This window comes from Fukomys damarensis, unplaced genomic scaffold, assembly GCF_012274545.1.
Source record: "Fukomys damarensis isolate Sample0158 unplaced genomic scaffold, DMR_v1.0_HiC HiC_scaffold_33, whole genome shotgun sequence".
Classification (NCBI taxonomy): domain Eukaryota; kingdom Metazoa; phylum Chordata; class Mammalia; order Rodentia; family Bathyergidae; genus Fukomys; species Fukomys damarensis.
The window spans coordinates 25,388,384-25,405,791 of NW_022900945.1; the positions used below are offsets into that span (position 1 = coordinate 25,388,384).

The following is a 17,408-nucleotide window of genomic DNA, read 5'->3' on the forward strand; positions in this document are numbered from 1 at the left end:
ATATATGGTATGTTATTATAAAACAAAGATGAGAAAACGAATTCCAGATAACCCAGAACCAATTCCAAGAGCCTAGACTTAAATTTATGTTTCTCTGAAACCACTCTTAGTACTAAGTCAGTCAGGGTTCAGGCAGAGAGTTAGAACTGCTAGGAGGTATATGTTGGTTGTCCAGAGATCGTGGTTGTGCATTGGCTTAGCAATGTGGACTTACCAAAGTGAATCTGGACATAAAACTGAAACTTCTCAGTGGCACCATTCTTCAAGAGGTTCAGCCACCTACCTAGTGCCAGGCTAATTACACCAGACAACTTCTATCAAGAAAAGGCAATACTACGTTCTCACTGGAACAGCATTTGCTCTGGATTGCGATTTTCCTCTCTACTCATAATGTTTCTGCTGAAACTGCAGTTCATGATTTACAGAATATATTATTCATCATAGCATCACAATGACTAAGGAACTCATTTCATAGCAAATAAATTATGGCAGTGGGCCCAAGCTCATAGAATTCACTGGACTTATCAGATTTCTCATTGTCTTGAAGCAGCTGGCTTAATAGAATGGAGAGGTGGCCTTTTGAAAACCCAATAACAGTACCAGCTAGGTGGCAATTCCTGTGGTACTGAAACAGTGGATATAAGATGTGGTCTAAATCTACTTGTGATTTAAAGCAATATTTCCCCCATAGCCACAACTTAGGAGTGCAGAAATCAAGGTAGAAATGGGAATGTTTCCATGTGAAATTATTTCTAGTATTCTATTAGCAAAATTTTTGCTTCCTGTACTTTTAACTTTGGGCTCTGCTGATCTAGAGGTCTTAGTTCCAAAGAGAGGAACCTCCAAAGAGGGACCCAATAATGATTCCACTGAACTGAAAGTTTGAGACTGCCTTCCTCTGGCCAATCTGGGTTATTTGAGAGAAATTGCAAATGTACCTCCTGACATTCAGGAAAGGCCATACGAAAGAGAGGAGAAACACTGATAGGTTGAGCCTGAATATTAAGGTGATATTGGATTGTTACTATACAGTGTGCAGGAGGAAAACCACATCTGGACTGCATTACTCCCAGGTTCTCTGAATAAAATCAATAATAAAAAAAAAAACTACAACAAATCTAATTTAGGTAGTGCAGATAATGAAAATTTGGGCCACTCTACCAAATAAGGAACTAGAAACGACAGAAATACTTGCTGAAGGCAAAGGGAATATGGAATGGGTAGTGGAAGAAAGTAGTTATAAAGAGCAGCTATGAAAATGTACCAGTTACAAAAAAGAGCACTGTAGAAATTATGATATAAATATATAGTATTCATATACATTTTTACAGGAAAATATTCATCTATATATTAACTAAATATTTGTTTTTCCCTAATTTCTCATTCCTCTACTATCCAATATAAGACATATTAATTATAATCATTAATTTTGAATCTCTTTAAAATCAGGGAAAACTGAATCAGTTTGAGGAGGAATGAATATCACGCAAAGACAAAAAATAACTGTAGCTTTTCTTTTAGGAAAAAGTTAGTATGTTTGTTGAATAGGAGTTAGTTGTATCATTTTAGGCAAACATAACTGTTATTATCTCTATTTTTTACTTACATATGATTTTATAGATATATGTATGGGTGCCAAGTTGACAAGAGGTCAACTATTAGCTTCGTAACATGTTAGCCTGGCTGGGTTGAACTACACTTCCTAGAATTTTTCATCTGTGCATATTTCCAGTTAGAGTGACCACAAAAATCGGTTTAATGTGAGATTTGGAAGATAGAAGTATTAGAGCAGGTGCTTTTTACGTCTTTCATGTTGGTACTTATTTATTGGCTCACTTTGCTTCAGCTTCTTACCCCTGAGCCAGGTCTGTATTTACCTCCATAATGAAAGGCACCAGCATCTCCTACGGCATACACATCTCACCCAGGTTAGACGGTGAGACTGATGTGAATTCATTGTTTGGGGTTCCAGCTGGTGCTTTTGGTGTCAACTTGGCCTTCCTCTCCTTCATTTTGCATTAATTCTGCCTTCTCAACTGCCTGTCTTGTGGACTTCTAACTATATCATCAGATGCAAGGGCTCTTTAGCCATACTCACAATTGATTGTGTAAGGTCAAATTCCTGTAACAAATTCATACACACACATACCCCAGTACTTCCTAGTAGTCCTGTTTCTCTGATTGGATCCTGAATGATAACATCAGACTGGGTTACATGGAAGATACATCTAGATCTAGGAAAGTTAAGTATAGGTTATCAGCTTGTGAAGTGCCACTGTGAAAAATAAATCTAAATCTGTGTTTAAGCTACTAAAGAACTTCATAGTTTTGTTGTGTACTGTTTTGTATTAGTTTCCTTGTCTGAACAGTTCTTGTTCATGAAGGCATTGTCCCAGTTCTAATTCAGTGCAATAGAATCATTATTTACTACTTGTAGTAGTACCTATATTTAGTAGAATTTTGTTCAAAACATTACAGTTCAAATACTTTTATGTATGAAATAAGATAATATGATTAAGTGCTCAACATAGGCAGTTTTTTTTCTTGAGTATGGGCCTTGGCTTTAAGAAATTTACAAATTGATGTAAGAATAGGCATGTAAACAACTCAGTAAAATATAACTTAGTCTATACAAGGTATTAGCATTAAGTTCTATGTCAATTTTATTTACCATTGAAAGCTCCAGCCTTAGAACAGTGCTTAGCACATATTAAGCTGTCAGTATATAGTGTCAAATAGATAAATTAATGAATGAATGGATATAATTTATACTTCAGGTGTGTGCATAGGGTCACAGAGACTAATCATTTTGATTGGAATAATGAGAAAATAGTACAATTTTAAAATAAGGAAGTAGGCTAGGGTATTCCTGATAGATTCAAAATGTGTCCGGGAACTTGGAGACTTGGTAGTGTCACTGTTGTGCTGTATCTGGAATGAGAAAAGGTAAGTCTGGGGACATGTAAGTCCATATTGGGAGGGATTTATATAAATACCTTAGTAATGATTTTTTTGTAAGTGGTATATGAGTTTAACTGAAAATTAAGCCCTTCTCACTGTGCCTTTCTTTCTGCTCTACTATTTTGTTTTGGCTCTATAGGCCTAATTAGGTCATTATAAGCTTTGTAAATGCTTGATTCTTCCTTTGAAGACAGATAAAAAGATGATAGAATAGCCAAACACCCAATTTGATCAATAGACTTCTGACATTGTGGTGATTACTGTGAAATTTTGAAATTTTGTCTGTCTTTGAGAATATTCAAGTTTTAAGAAAAATTAATATAACTGATTCTTAATATTTTGTTATAGAAATTAAATATAGTTAGCTGTATTTATAGAAAATAGGATGATTTTTAATTTTTCCAAATTCAGATGTGAAATAGCCAGAAAAATGAAAGAAAGAATAAGCAGTCTTCTTTTCTCTTTTTTTAAAATAGTCACAAGTTGGTTTTTTGGAATATCTTTTAATAAGTACACATTAATAATGTCATTTTTAAAAATAATTCTAAACTGCTACATTTTTACACTCAATATCAACTAAATAATAAATTGCATTGTCAGAAATTTCTTTTTTGTTTATTTGCTTATGACCAATGCTTAATTTTTCTATTTTCTGTGGAAGATAATTCATCTTACATACAAATTATACCTAGGCATTCTACTTCATTAATATTATTTTACATTTATTGTTTACCATTTGTCCTCAACCTTATTTTATAGAAACATTTGATATGAAATCTGCCTTCTTAATAATTTTTTGTTTCCATTTTTTGGTGCTAGATATTCAACCCAGTGACCTGCACACATTAGTTTACCACTAAGTTATACCCTCGGCCCCTTAACAAATTTTGGGTGTAAAATACAGTAGTGTTAACTATAGACACAGTATACAGCAAATCTCTAGAATTTATTCCCCTAGCACAACTAAAGCTTTATGATCATTGATAGCAATATGGAGAGACATTTCTTTCTACCTGTGTTCCTGTCAACCACTATCTCATTCTCTAATCTTGTAAATTGACATTTTTTGGAGACAGTCTCTCACTGTGTAGTCCAGGCTGGCTTTGAACTCACAATGATATTCCTGCCCCAGCCTCCTGAGTGCTGACATTGCAAGTGTATGTCACCATACTCAGCTGAGATTGACTATCTTAGATACAGCGTGTAGATGAAATCATGTGATTATCCTGTGACTGACCTGTTTCACTAGCATAATGCCTTCATAGTTCACTCATACTGTTACATATTACAAAAATGTTAAGGCTAAATAATATTCTACTATAAGTACAAGTATATGTCAACTTTTTAAAATTTATTCATTAGTGGACATTTAGTTTACTTCTACATGTTGACCACTGGGAATATTGCCACAGTGAACATATGCCAGTTAATATTAATTGTCAATTTAACCAGAATAAGAGATTCCTGGACAGATGATTGGGTCATAGAGATATTATACTCATTGGTAGATTAATCCACTAATGTTTATAGCTGAATATGCTGTGAAGATGAGGGGCCCAGTTGGAAGTGGGTCAGTGGGATGTGCCTTTAAGTTTTTATGACAGGACTTCGGTCACAGTGACAAAAAGCTGAACAATATAATAGTAATGCTAGTATTTTTTCAAAACTTAATTTTACTTCTTTTGAATAAATACCTATATTATAGAATCATATAGTAGTTATTTTAATTTTTTAAGGAACTCCTCTTCCATAGCAGCTGCACTGTTTTGCATTCTCCCTCACCAACCCTGTCTTTTTTTTTTTTTTGGCTTCATAGTAACCATCCTAATATGTGTGTGGTAGTACCCTGAACTTACATTTCCATAATTTTGATATTGAGCACCTTTTCATATGCCTGTGAGTATTTGTATATATTCTTTTGAGAAATGTTTCTTCAAGTCTTTAGCTCAATATTTAATGGAGGTATTAGTTTTGTTGTTTTGCTATTCAGTTGGAAGAGTTCCTTAAATGTTCTTGAATTAACCCCTTGCTCCCACTCTATTAGTTGTCTTTTTACTATGTTTTTTCCTTTGTTTTAAGAGGTTGTTTAATTTGATGTAGTCTCTTTAAATTTTTGTTGTTGTTGTTGTTGTTGTTGGTATCAGGGATCAAACTCGGGTCGTTGTGCTTGCAAGGCAGGCAGTGGAACCACTGAGCGAAATCCCTGGTCCTGATGTAGTCTCTTTTTTGTGTTTTGTTTGTCGTCTGCCCTTTGCTGTCATAACCATCAAATCATTGTTAATGCCAATATCATGAAGCTTTCCACATTTTCTCCTAGGAATTTTAGAGTTTCGAGTCTCAGATTTTTAAAATCCATTTTGAGTTGACTTTTGTGGATAATAAAAGATGAAGGACCACTTTCTTTTGTATATGCATATTCAGTTTTCCCAGCACCATTTGTTGAGGTGACTTTTTTTTTCCCATTACTTAATCTTGGTATCCCTCAAAGACTTGGTTCCCAGCCTGTGGCACTCTTCATAGGTGGGACTTAGTGGAAGGATGTTAGGTCAAGGGGAGGATTCCCTTAATACGATTATTGAGACACTTGCCCCCTTCTTGTTTCTCTTGTTTGCTTGCTGGCCACTACCAGGCAAATAGGCCTTGTCTTCCATGTGTTTCAGCCATGATGTACTATGTTAACACAGGCCCAAAGAACAAAACCAAGCAACAATGAACTGAAACGTTTTAACCCATGAGACAAATGAACTTTTACTTCTAATAAGTTGTTTGTCTCGGGTATTTTGTCACTATACTAGAAAGCTGGCTAATGCATCTTGTCAAAGACCAAAGATTGTATGTGTCTGGTTGTATTTCTGGGCTTTCTGTTCCATTGGTCTTTTATATGTGTCTTTATGTCAGTACCATACTGTTTTAGTGATTATAGTTTTATAATACTTTTAAAAATCAGGAAATGTGATACTTCCAGCTTTGTTCTTTCTCATGATTGATTTGGCTAGTCACAGTCTTTTGTGGTTCCATATGCATTTTATAATTTTTTTCTATTTCTGGAAAAAATACCATTGGGGTTTTGAGGGTGATTGCATTGAATCTGTTGATCACTTTAGCTAGTTGGACATTTTAACATTGTTAAGTTTTCCAGTATGAACATTGGAGATCTTTTGATTTATATCTTCTTTAATTACGTTCACCAGTGTTTTGTATCTTTCCGCATGAATGTCTTTCACCACATTAGATAATTTTACTCCAAAGTATTTTATTTGGTGCTATTGTAAATAAGATTGTTTTCCTAATTTGTTGATAATTTATTGTTAGTTGAAATGCAACTGACTTTTGCATGTTAATTTCCTATCCTGTCACTTTACTGTTTATTAGTTTTAATAGTTTTCAACAGTCTTTATATAGAGTTTTTCAAATATAAAGTCATGTCATCTGCAAATAGAAATAACTTTATTTTCCCTTTCCAATTTGAATACCTGTTTCTTTCTTGTTTAACTGTTCTGAGTAGGACTTCCACAACTATGTTAAGTAGAGGTGAAGAGAATGGTCATCCTTGCTTTTTTATTTCTGATTTTAAAGGAAGAGCTTTCAGTTTTTCACCTTTGCATATAATGCTAGCTATAGGATCCTACTTTATGGCTGTTATTAATTGAGATATTATATTTTTATTCCTAGTGTGTCGGGAATTTTTATCACAAGAGGAGTTTAATTTTGCCACATAATTTTTCTGTATCTATTGAGATGATTAGGTGATATTCTTTGTTCTGTTGATTTTGTATGTTTATTGATTTGCATGTGTCAAATTATCCTTGCATTCCAAAGGTGAGTCTCAGTTGGTCACATTTTGATGCATTCTCGTATTAAGTTTGCTAGTATTTTATTGAGGTATATTTAAATCTTCCATCAGAGCTATTGACCTATAATTTTTCTTTTTCTGGATCATCCTTGTCTGGCTTTGGTTTCAAATTAATGATGACTTTGTAAAATGAGTTTGGAAATATTTCCTGTTCTTCAGTTTTTTAAGTTTGTGAAGGATTGGTATTAGTTCTTAAAATGTTTAGTGGATTGACAGGTGTGGTGGCACATGCCTATAATCCCAGCACTTAGGAGGCTGAGGCAGGAAGATCAACTTGAGTTTGAAGCCAGCCTGGGCTACATAGTTAGTTCAAATCCAACCTGAACTGAACTACATAGTATGACCCTGTCTCAAAAAAAGTGTTGAATTCCTTTCAGATGCCCATTTTTTAATCAGGTTTTTTATTTGGGGGGGGTCTGATTTTTTTTTAGTTCTTTATGTATTCTACATGTCAGTCCTTTGAGGAATAGCTGTTAAAAATTTTTTCCGACATTGTAGGTTGTCTCTTAGCTCTGTTGGTGGTTTCTCTTGCACTGCAAAACTTTTTGATACAAGACCCCAGTTTTTGATCCTTTGTGCAAGTTCTCATAAGTTCAAAGTCAGCCTGAGCTAGATAAGACCTTGTCTCAAAAAAGTAAATGTTTTCTCTTTGTTGAAATTATCATTTTGTTATACATTACCATCCTAACCTTAGTCATCATCATCAGGATGATTATTTTGAATTCTTTGAGGTAAGTCATACAACCATACCTTATTTTATTGTGTGTCACTTTATTATCGTTTGTAGATTTGGAGTTTTTTAAATTGAAGGGTTATGGTACCCCAGTGTCAAATAAGTCTTTCAGTGCTATGTTTTCCAATATCATGCTCACTTTTGTGTCATATTTTGTTAATTACTAACAGCATTTCAAAACTTTTCCTCATTATATCTGTTATTCTATAATGAGTGATCTTTGATGTTACTTTTGTAATTATTTTGGTATCACAAACTGTACTCATAAGATGACAGCAAACCTAATAAATGTTGTATGTCTTCTGTTCCACGGCCCCGTTATCTCACCATTTCTCCTCAGTCCTCCCTAGTGCCTGTGAAAAAATAATATTGGAATTAAGCCCATTAATAACCCTACAGTAGCCTCTGAGTGTTCAAGTAAAAGGAATAGTCACATGTATCTCACTTCAGATAAAAAACTATAAATGATTAAGCTTAGTAAAGAAGGCATATTGAAAGCCAAGATAGGCTGAAAACCAGGTCTCTTGTATCAGACAGACATGTTGTGAATGCACAGGAAAATTCCTTGAAGAACTTTAAAACTGTTACCCTAGCGGGCCAGAGATTTAGCTCAGTAGTTCTGCTACCTGCCTCATAAGCGCAAGGTCCTGAGTTCGATCCCCTGTTCCAAAATAAAACAAAACAAAAAAAGGATTAAAAACCTGTTACCCTACAGAACACAGAAATGATAAGCAAAACTATTGCTGATGATGGAAAATCAAACTAGCCACAATATATTTTCAAGGGCAAAGTCTAATCAGGCTTAAGACCCTAACTTTTTTCCATTTTGTGAATGCTGAGAAGAGAGGTAAAGAAGGTGTACAAGAAAAACTTGAAGCTAGCAGAGATTGGTTTGCAGTTTAGGGAAAGAAATCATCTCTATAACATAAAAATGCAAGGGGAAGAAACGTGTTGATGTAGAAACTGCAGCATGTTATACAGAAGACTAGGTAAACAATTGATGAAGGTGGCTTAAACAAGTTTTTTATTTTTGTGGGAGTTTTTGTTTTATTCTGGTTGGATGTTTTTTTTTTTCCAGTATTAGGGATTGAACTCTGTGCTTTACACTGGCTTTTTTATTTCCCAGGCTTTTTAATTTTGAAATAAGAGTTTTGCTAAGTTGCCTAGGTTGACTTTGAACTTGAGATCCTTGTGCCTTGGCCTCCTGTGTAGTTAGAATTACAGGCAGGCACCAAACAAAAATTTTTTTAATGTAAACAGCTTTGTACAGGAAGAAGATGCCATCAAGGGCTTTCATAGCTAAAGAGACTGCAGTGCCTGACTTTAAAAGCTTCAAATGATATGCTGATTCTCTTGTTAGGGACTAATGTAGCTGATTAATTGAAAGGCAGTGCTCATTTACCATTCTGAAAATCCTAGGGCCCTTAAGAATTGTACTAAAAATCTATTCTGTCTGTGCTTTATAAATGGAACAACAAAGCCTGGATTACAACACATCTGTTTATAACATGATTTACTGAATATTTTAAGTTCTCTGTAGAGACCTTCTGCTCAGGAAAAAAATTATTTTCAAAATGGCACTTCTCCCTTTTCCCTTATTACCCTTCCCCTACCCATCCCACCTTCCCTACACCTTTAGCTCCTTTCTTCCCATTTCACAATGTCAGTAATCTTATTAGGCTCTTATGTATTATTGCAGATTATTCACACCGGAGAGACTATTGAGTATTTACATATGTGTGACTTATTTATTTCACTTAGGAGTATATCCTCAATATGTATCCATTTTCCTATGAATGAATCTATTTTCTCATGCTTTATGGCTGAGTAATATTCCATTTTATAGAAAAACCATATCTTATTTATCCAGTCTCCAGTTGATGGGCAAATGGGCTGTTTCCAAGTTTTAGCTATTACAAACTGTGCCACTATAAACATTGGTGCGCATACATCACTGTGATATGATTCTTTTAGTTCTTTTGGAAAGATACCCAGCAGAGGGATGGCTGGGTCAAATGGAACCTCTAGTCCCAGCTCTTTGAGGTATCTCCATATTGATTTCCATAGTGGTTGCACCAGTCTGCACTCCCACCAACAATGGAGAAGGGTTCCTTTCTCCCCACAACCCCGCCAACATTAGTTATTGTGTGATTTCTTGATAGCAGCCATTCTTTGTGGGGTGAGGTGGTAGGGTGAAAAAATGAGAATCAAGACTTCTCATGTAGAGGTACAAGATCCCAACAATGAATGTAACTGTACTGTATCCCTAAAATGTACCAATAAACTCAAAGCTGAAAAAAAAATGGTACTTCTCAATGACTAAGTACCCAGTTACCTACGAAGTTAATGTTTTTGTCTTTTATTTGTTTTGTTTTGGTACCAGTGATAGAATTTGTGTCCTTGTGCTTGGGAGGCAGGCGGCTAAACCAGTGAGCTGAATCCCCAGCCCTAATGTTGTTTTTATTTCTGCGAAATAATAGCCATTCTGTAGCCCAAGGATCAAGGAGTAATTTTGTCTTTCAAGTCTTATTCTAAAATCTTCTCAGATTTTCCTTACTAATCCAGCCCACTGTCTTTGTTCTTACAATTCCTAGGTATAAGGTGTATGTATGTTAAGTCTCATTAAGTATTCTGAATCAAGTGAGACTGAAGCTAGTTCTTCTAGTAGCCCCCAGAAAAGTTGGATCATTGGACAACCCTGCCATCTCTTTCTCTCCCTAAGAAGGCAGGATTTCTCTGGTGTTTGCATTGCTTTGTTTTTGTTTTTGTTTTTTTGCATGTTTAGTCTACTAACCCAGGGAAAGGGGCTATGGTGACTAATTTCACCAATATATCCACCATTTTTTGTTTGTACTGGTCCTTAGGTGGTTAGGTCAGATCAGCACTTCAAAACAGGCAAGACAGGAGTCTTATCTTTTGGACAGCCTCCAGCCAAGTTGGAACTTAGATATACATTTCACTTCTTTCTCTCCCCAGGGAGAAGTTGAGCACTGGTCTCTTTTATTCCCTTACTTTGTACTGAGCCAGGGAAAGAGACTATGCTGACTCCCAACCCAAACTACCATCTCTGTTCTCAGTGGCTCCAGGTTGTTAGATTATTCTGGGTTTGGTCTTGCCCTGAAACAAGCAAGATTTCTTAGCCATATCACACTTTCTCACTTTCTAGCCTGAAGCTTTCCTGCTGCTCTACATGGGATACTATACCCCAATTCTGTACTTTACTGTGTACAGTGCTGGGATTTAACCTATTAAAACAATATAAGGGCCCTCTGTACAGTAATAAAAATATTTATGATGTATGCTAAGTGTAAAAGGCAAGGTACAGAGTAGTATGTGTATTAATGACCATTTAAATAAGGGAAAATTATATTTATTATTTATATATACATAAAATCAACCTGGAAAGATAGAGGTTTGGTTTGAAAATGAGTAGTTTGGGGGACATGAAAGAGAGGAAAACTGTCTCTAGTAATATCCTTTAAACAGTCTGGAAACCTGGGATTATCTTAGCTATTGAGTTAGAATTTTATGTTTGGTAAGAAGTATTATATTTTTCTTTGAATCTCAAGATACTATAAAACTTAGTGTTTGTGATATATTTAGATAATATGGACAAAGATTATTTATCATCTTTGTCCATATTTTATTTTTCTAATAAACTCCAAGCTAAATTATGAATTATATTGTAGGATTGGGGATCTAGCTCTAAAGTAGAGCACTTACCTCATATACATACATATATACCGAGGTTAATTCCCCAGTACAGGAAGGAGGACAGAGAAGATGGGAGGGAGAGAGGAGAGAAAACTATATATTTTAATAAAAAGATGGTATTTTTAAAAAATAATGGCCCATAACATTATGTATATAGTAAGCACTTTGTAGATACCTGAAAAATTTATTTGCATATCCTGTATTTGGCCCCACTGCCCAGAGCAGTACCTGCAGTAGGACAAATTGGTTTATTACCTAAGCCTCTTAGTAATTATGCAATTACTCAGGAGGTAACCACAAGAGAAAAGAGTAATGGTACTGAAAAAAATAATTGAATTATGGCAAAGTAGGGTTTTTAAAACTCAAGCACAGCTGTGGAAGTACATAATACATTTTAAACAAATTCTTACTAAATGAATAAAATTTTAAGTTTCCGTGTTCAAGGATTAAAGTTACATTGTCATAGAAATTAACTTACAGACATGGTTTCACTCTCACTGAACATACAGTATAGTGAAGGGAAACTGACATTAATCAGTTATGCTCATGTTTGAATAATTACAAATGAATTAATTGAAGAAAAGATATTCTCTGATAGCATATATAAAAGGAATTTGATGTAGGTGAAAGGAACAGGGAGACAGAATGCTTTTGTTGAGATCTGAACAATACAGAGTATATGCAGTCTACATCATGCAGTCCATGTTAAGAATTTCCTTCTATTTCCAGATTTGTTAGTTGTCTATTGCTGAAGTAACAAACCCACTTCACAACTAGATGGCTACAATTTATTATCTCTCACTATTCTTTGGGTTGATGGGGTAATTCTTTCCCTGGTCTTGCCTGAGTTCACTCCCATAGCTATGTTCAGCTGGAGTCTGAGTCTCTCACTTTATTTGGTCTTTCTAACCAGGCTTCTTCATCACTTAGTGGTCTCAGAATTCTGAGAAGTAAATACAGAAGCTGGGAGGCTCTTGAAGCTTTTGAATTTGTACACCACCACTGTTAGTTAGAGCAAGTGAAAAGATGAGGCCTGAGATAATAGATTCTACTTCTTGACTAATGGAGCTACAAAGATTTTGTGGTCATGTTTTCCTCTTAATTTACTACAGTCTCTCAGGTAACTATTTATTCATTAATTTGTTATTTACTCAACATTGTTTTTATAACTAGAAATCAAACATGAATAAGATTGAGTAATTTATTTTATTTATTTATTTTTTTGTGGTACCAGGGATTGAACTCGGGTCCTTGCACTTGCAAGGCAGGCCACCGAACCACTGAGCTAAATCTCTGGCCCAAGATTGAGTAATTTATAATTTCACCTTTTTTTTTAACCTTCAAGCACATGATATTCATGAGTTGTCATTCCATTTTCCATAGAATCCGTATTTGTGAACATTTTATCTTGTGTATAAAAATAAATCATTAAATGAAGAAATACCAAAAATAGAATAGAATTAGAGAAGAGGAAGAAAGCCACTGAGGATTATGTGTGATTTTTAGCCTAATTTTTCAACCATAAACATACATTTTATAGTTGGAAAAGAATTAAACCCATAAAAATGTAGCCATGAAATCATGGCATGAATAGGCACACAAATAAATTCAGTAGTGAAGCGAATTTTTAATTCCCTTTACAATTTTGTTCTCAGGTTTAAAAATGTTTCATTCCCAGCTCACTTTTCTCCTTGGGGTAATTCTGCATGAATGAAAAAATTTTATAGGTAAAAATGATGACAAAAATATTAGCTACTTGGGCTTTTGTTTTTTGTAAGAAATATCACAAGAAAGCAAAAACATTTAATTGCTTAGAAAGTTTATTTTGTGAACAGTAATAGCACCTAACTTGTCTATTTATTTTAATTCCAAGAATGATAAAAATGCTGCTTTTCTTCTGATGGAGAGTGATAGGCTAATCATCAGTTTACCCAGAGTAAAGTGGACAGAAGCAGCACTGACCATGGCATCTCAGCTCCAGGAAGAATGCGTTGCATTTATCGTAGAAAATTTCTCCGGGATCATTCATAGTGAAAATTTCACTCTTCTCTTACAGGTACTATGTCTAAAATCATATATTTAGTTCTGTCTTTGTGTTCTGATTTTCATTATGTAGATAAATGTAGGCTGCTTTTGATTACATTAGTGTGATTTAAATAAATTCCATAGCAGATGGCATATTTGCATCAGATTTAGAGCAGTGATGGACAGTGTTTTTGGCTTATGAGATAAGGAAGGCAGGAGGGACAGGTTTGAGTGTCCTGGCAAGGCACATGGCAGTTCTGGCCAACACTAGCTCTCAGTCTTCATTATCACGTTTTACAAACCGAAGGTGTAAAGGTAATGTTTTGCTCATTATTACAATTATGGTCCATGGGAGATTCCCTGTCTTACCAGGAACTACTTAACTGTCTTTAAAACTGATTATTTCTAGATTTTTGTTATGAGAGAAATGTTAGCTCTTAAGAACAGTGTATTTGTATGTATGTATATATGTGTGTATGCAGATTTTTTTAGCAACGGAAAGGAGAATCGCAAATACCGTTTCTTTTTATTAGTACATTTTCACGATACATAATGAATACATTCATTATGGGAATTTGGCAGATGTATATATCGCATCTCAATCCTTCCCTTTCCCTTTAATTCCTCCCTAGATCCCTTTTCCATCTCCAGGTGGACTACCACCCTGTTTCCTATTATCTGTCTTTTATTTTACTTTTTAAATTGCTTACACTTTGTATTTCTCAAGTAAAAGAAACCATGCAATATTTAACCTTCAGTGTCTGGTTTATTTTGCTTAGCATTAATTGCGTATGTAAGATTTCTGTTTGACTTCATATAGTTAAGATGACTATTTTGCTATTATGTCAGACTTTCATACTTGTTATGTATATTAATGAATTTTTATTAAAAAACAGTTTCTGTATTTCATAGTCACAAGCAATGAGCAGCACAGCTGATCTGTTGGACAAAATTTTAAAAGCAATTGATGAAAATATTACCACTGAAAATAGTTGCTCTCTTCTTATGGCTCTAGACACATTATTGAACTCTGAAACTACAAAGGAAATGGTACTGTATATAATATAATTCATTAAAATAATGTTATATTTGTAGCATTTAAAGATTTTAAGTTGTATGTACTTTTTAGGTGTTGCATTGGTCTCTGATATTAGGCAGTAGACACCTATGGTTGATTATGGTCTTTACTTTTCTGTGTGTTTGAAATTTGTTGTTTGAAATTTTTTATAATAAATTTTTTTTTTTTTTTTTGGTTCCAGGGACCTTACGTTTGGGGAAGCAGGCAGTGGAACCACTGAGCTAAATCCCTGGCCCCCCCAAAAATGTTTTAATACCATTTACTTTCAAATGGACTTTTTATAAAAGTTTAAAATTTGGCAGTTTAGTTCATTAATTCTAGACATAGCTTTTAGTAGTTATCAATATTATTTGGCACAGTGTAGCTCTAGTATTTCTCTCTGGTCACTACATTAAATTTTCAGATATAAAATGTATATTTCAGATTTTAATCATTAGTGCCTTTTATTTTTATAATATATTCTTAATTCCCTTTTCTCTTCCAAAATCACATTTTAAAATTAGATTGACAAGGGAGAAGCAATTTAATTACTGTATTGTTTTTATGTGTAATGAATCTACAACAGTATGCTAATTATAAATTATCATTTTTATTGTGTAAGAATAAAAATTTAGCATACTTATTGCTATTACATAGAGTATTTGACCTTGTAATGTCATAGATAATTTTAAAAGTCTATGGAAGACTTTTGTTCACATAAATGTTAGTGGTGCTTTAAAATAATGTTTGGCTGAAAGGGTAAGATTTAGCTTCACATTCGCTATAAAATTCTAATTAGTAAGCCTTCATAAATAACTTGTACCTAGCGATCTTAAAAATCTTAAGTGATGACATCATTGATCCAGCTTAGGAGTAAGTAGATTCGGAGAGGAATAATGACTGGTTGCTATGACAATGTGGCTCTCACCAGCTGCTGATTTGTTGCTTGAACACAGGGTTTTACGTGCAAGATCCAAGCTCTGCGTGATAAGCTGTGGATCTTCCTAGTTCAGTCTTTCTATGCTGTTCGACACACAGAAAGCTGGAAGCTGATGAGCACAGATGATCAACAGAAAATTCAAGCAGGTATTTTTTTTTTAATTCTCATTGTGTAATCTTTGTGACAACAGATATATGAAGGTGTTCTGATAATCAGATTAACGTTTGTGTACTTCCGTTCATTAAGGGTGCTAATCAAAACTAGTCACAGTAGGTTAGGCAGTTTTAACCATATTTTTTCCTTTCTTAGAAAATGAAACTCATTTCCCTTATATGTGCATATTGATTTTTAATCCTTTTGTGTATTAGCAGCAATATTCGAGCAAAATTTGTTAAAAGCATTCTTGTGAGGAGGTGAAAGTACAGAATAGATTACAAAATGTACTTTTTCAACCTTTAAAATACATTTTGTCATAAAGCTTTTCCATCTTTTTCCTAAGATACCCTTTCTTATGGTTTTGCCTAGATTAGATGGCTTTATTTCACAATTGATTGGTTCAGTGATGTGTTCTGTGCTATTGCGGAGTGTCCCTCAGGAGCTGCAGAGTGGTCTCTGACATTTAATAGGTACCATGTGAAACATTAGCATTAAACAAAAGATGTATATTGCTCAGAGTGTGTTTTTAAAATACCAAAATAAAATTTGAGGGTGTGGAGCTAAAAATGGCTTCACGACTATTTTTGGGTTAAAGCAGGTGCTTTAGAAAAAATACTGGCATATTCAGCAAGTATACTTTTAAAACCATTTAAAGCTAAGAGACTGTGTTTTATGAAGCAGATATTTTTGTCTTATAAAACATAGAAGCTGTGTGTGATAAAAATGTATTCTTGATAATACAAAATTGATAAAATATGTTATTTAGTGAAATAATCAAAATGTAACCTGCTCTATCTTACATTATAACATGATAGTGCAGCTAGAAATGATTTGGAGAGAACTTCTCAAAGAAATCCATTTTTTAAATGACAAAAATCATGAGATCTTTAAAACTTTAAATATTTTGCTTGAGACTGTTTCTGTGTTTATTTTTAGACGATTGTTTACTAAAAATCTGTACAATATGAAGAAATAAAATAAGAACAGCATTCTTCAGTAGGTGTCCTTCAGCTCTCTTTTGATTGGTAGCAAACTTTGCTTTTCTCTATTTTAAATTTCATATTTAAGTTGAACTTTAATCTTCAGTTCTTCGAAGTGCTAATTAAAACTACATTAAATACACATACATACAAATATCTAAACAAAATGTCATTGATAATACAGCTAATTATCACAAAAATCTTTTCACTTTATTACATTACATCAGTGTGATATTTTATTTTATTTTATTACATCAGTGTGATATTTTAAAATCTTAAATATATTAAAGTTATAATGAATTTTGACTTATGCTAATTATTTCATTACAAAAAGCACATTCTAGTTTGCCTTTGTTGAAACTAACATTTTTTATGTTCTACCTGAGTTACTGACCTTGGGGAGAAATTTTTATTAATGTCTTAATATATATTACTGTGTAGTCATTTGCTTCTTGCACATCAGTCTGTACAGTGCCATTTTCAGGATCTTGCTTTGTCTTACAGCCCACATCTCTACAGACTATAGGTTGTGGAAGATGCATGATAGAATTACAGATACTTTAATATATTTTATTAGCTGTTTTTTTTGAAAAAGTCAAATTTTGGAAAAATATATTTTAAAGCCCTATAACCTAAAAAAGAAAGATACATTAGCTAAATTATATTTTATGACTTCTGTAATAATTGTCATATAGACCTAACTTATAAAATGAATTTTTATTTAATTCTAAAAAGAATGAGTTTGGGGATTTTTATTTTATTTTTTTAACAAAGCCCTATTTTTCCTCTTTTCTTTCCTCTTTTCTCAGGATAGACCTGCAAAACCAGAAAATATTTTTAGTTAATTTCAGTGGATTTTCTTTATAGTTCTTAGTAGAAATATTTTCTCATATTTAATTGTTAATAACATATCATATTTGCCATAATTTCTAATTTTTTGAAATTTGGAAAACTAAATGAAATCAGCTTTAACATGCAGTTTGAGAAAA

At 33.7% G+C, this 17,408-nt stretch overlaps 1 protein-coding gene across 2 annotated transcripts in view; it reads left to right on the plus strand.

Annotated features, from left to right (window-relative positions):
* Positions 1 to 17,408, plus strand: part of Btbd8 (BTB domain containing 8) — a 91,211-nt gene that overhangs the window by 62,236 nt on the left and 11,567 nt on the right. The window contains exons 1-4 of one of the 2 annotated variants that reach the window (XM_010644932.3): positions 12,276 to 12,381; positions 13,135 to 13,317; positions 14,199 to 14,336; positions 15,300 to 15,429. In XM_010644932.3, coding sequence (XP_010643234.1) covers positions 13,162 to 13,317; positions 14,199 to 14,336; positions 15,300 to 15,429 — 424 coding nt within the window. In that variant the 5' untranslated portion in view covers positions 12,276 to 12,381; positions 13,135 to 13,161. Of the gene's footprint in view, positions 1 to 12,275; positions 12,382 to 13,134; positions 13,318 to 14,198; positions 14,337 to 15,299; positions 15,430 to 17,408 lie in introns of those variants that run through there. The other variant, XM_010644931.2, reaches the window with a different exon arrangement.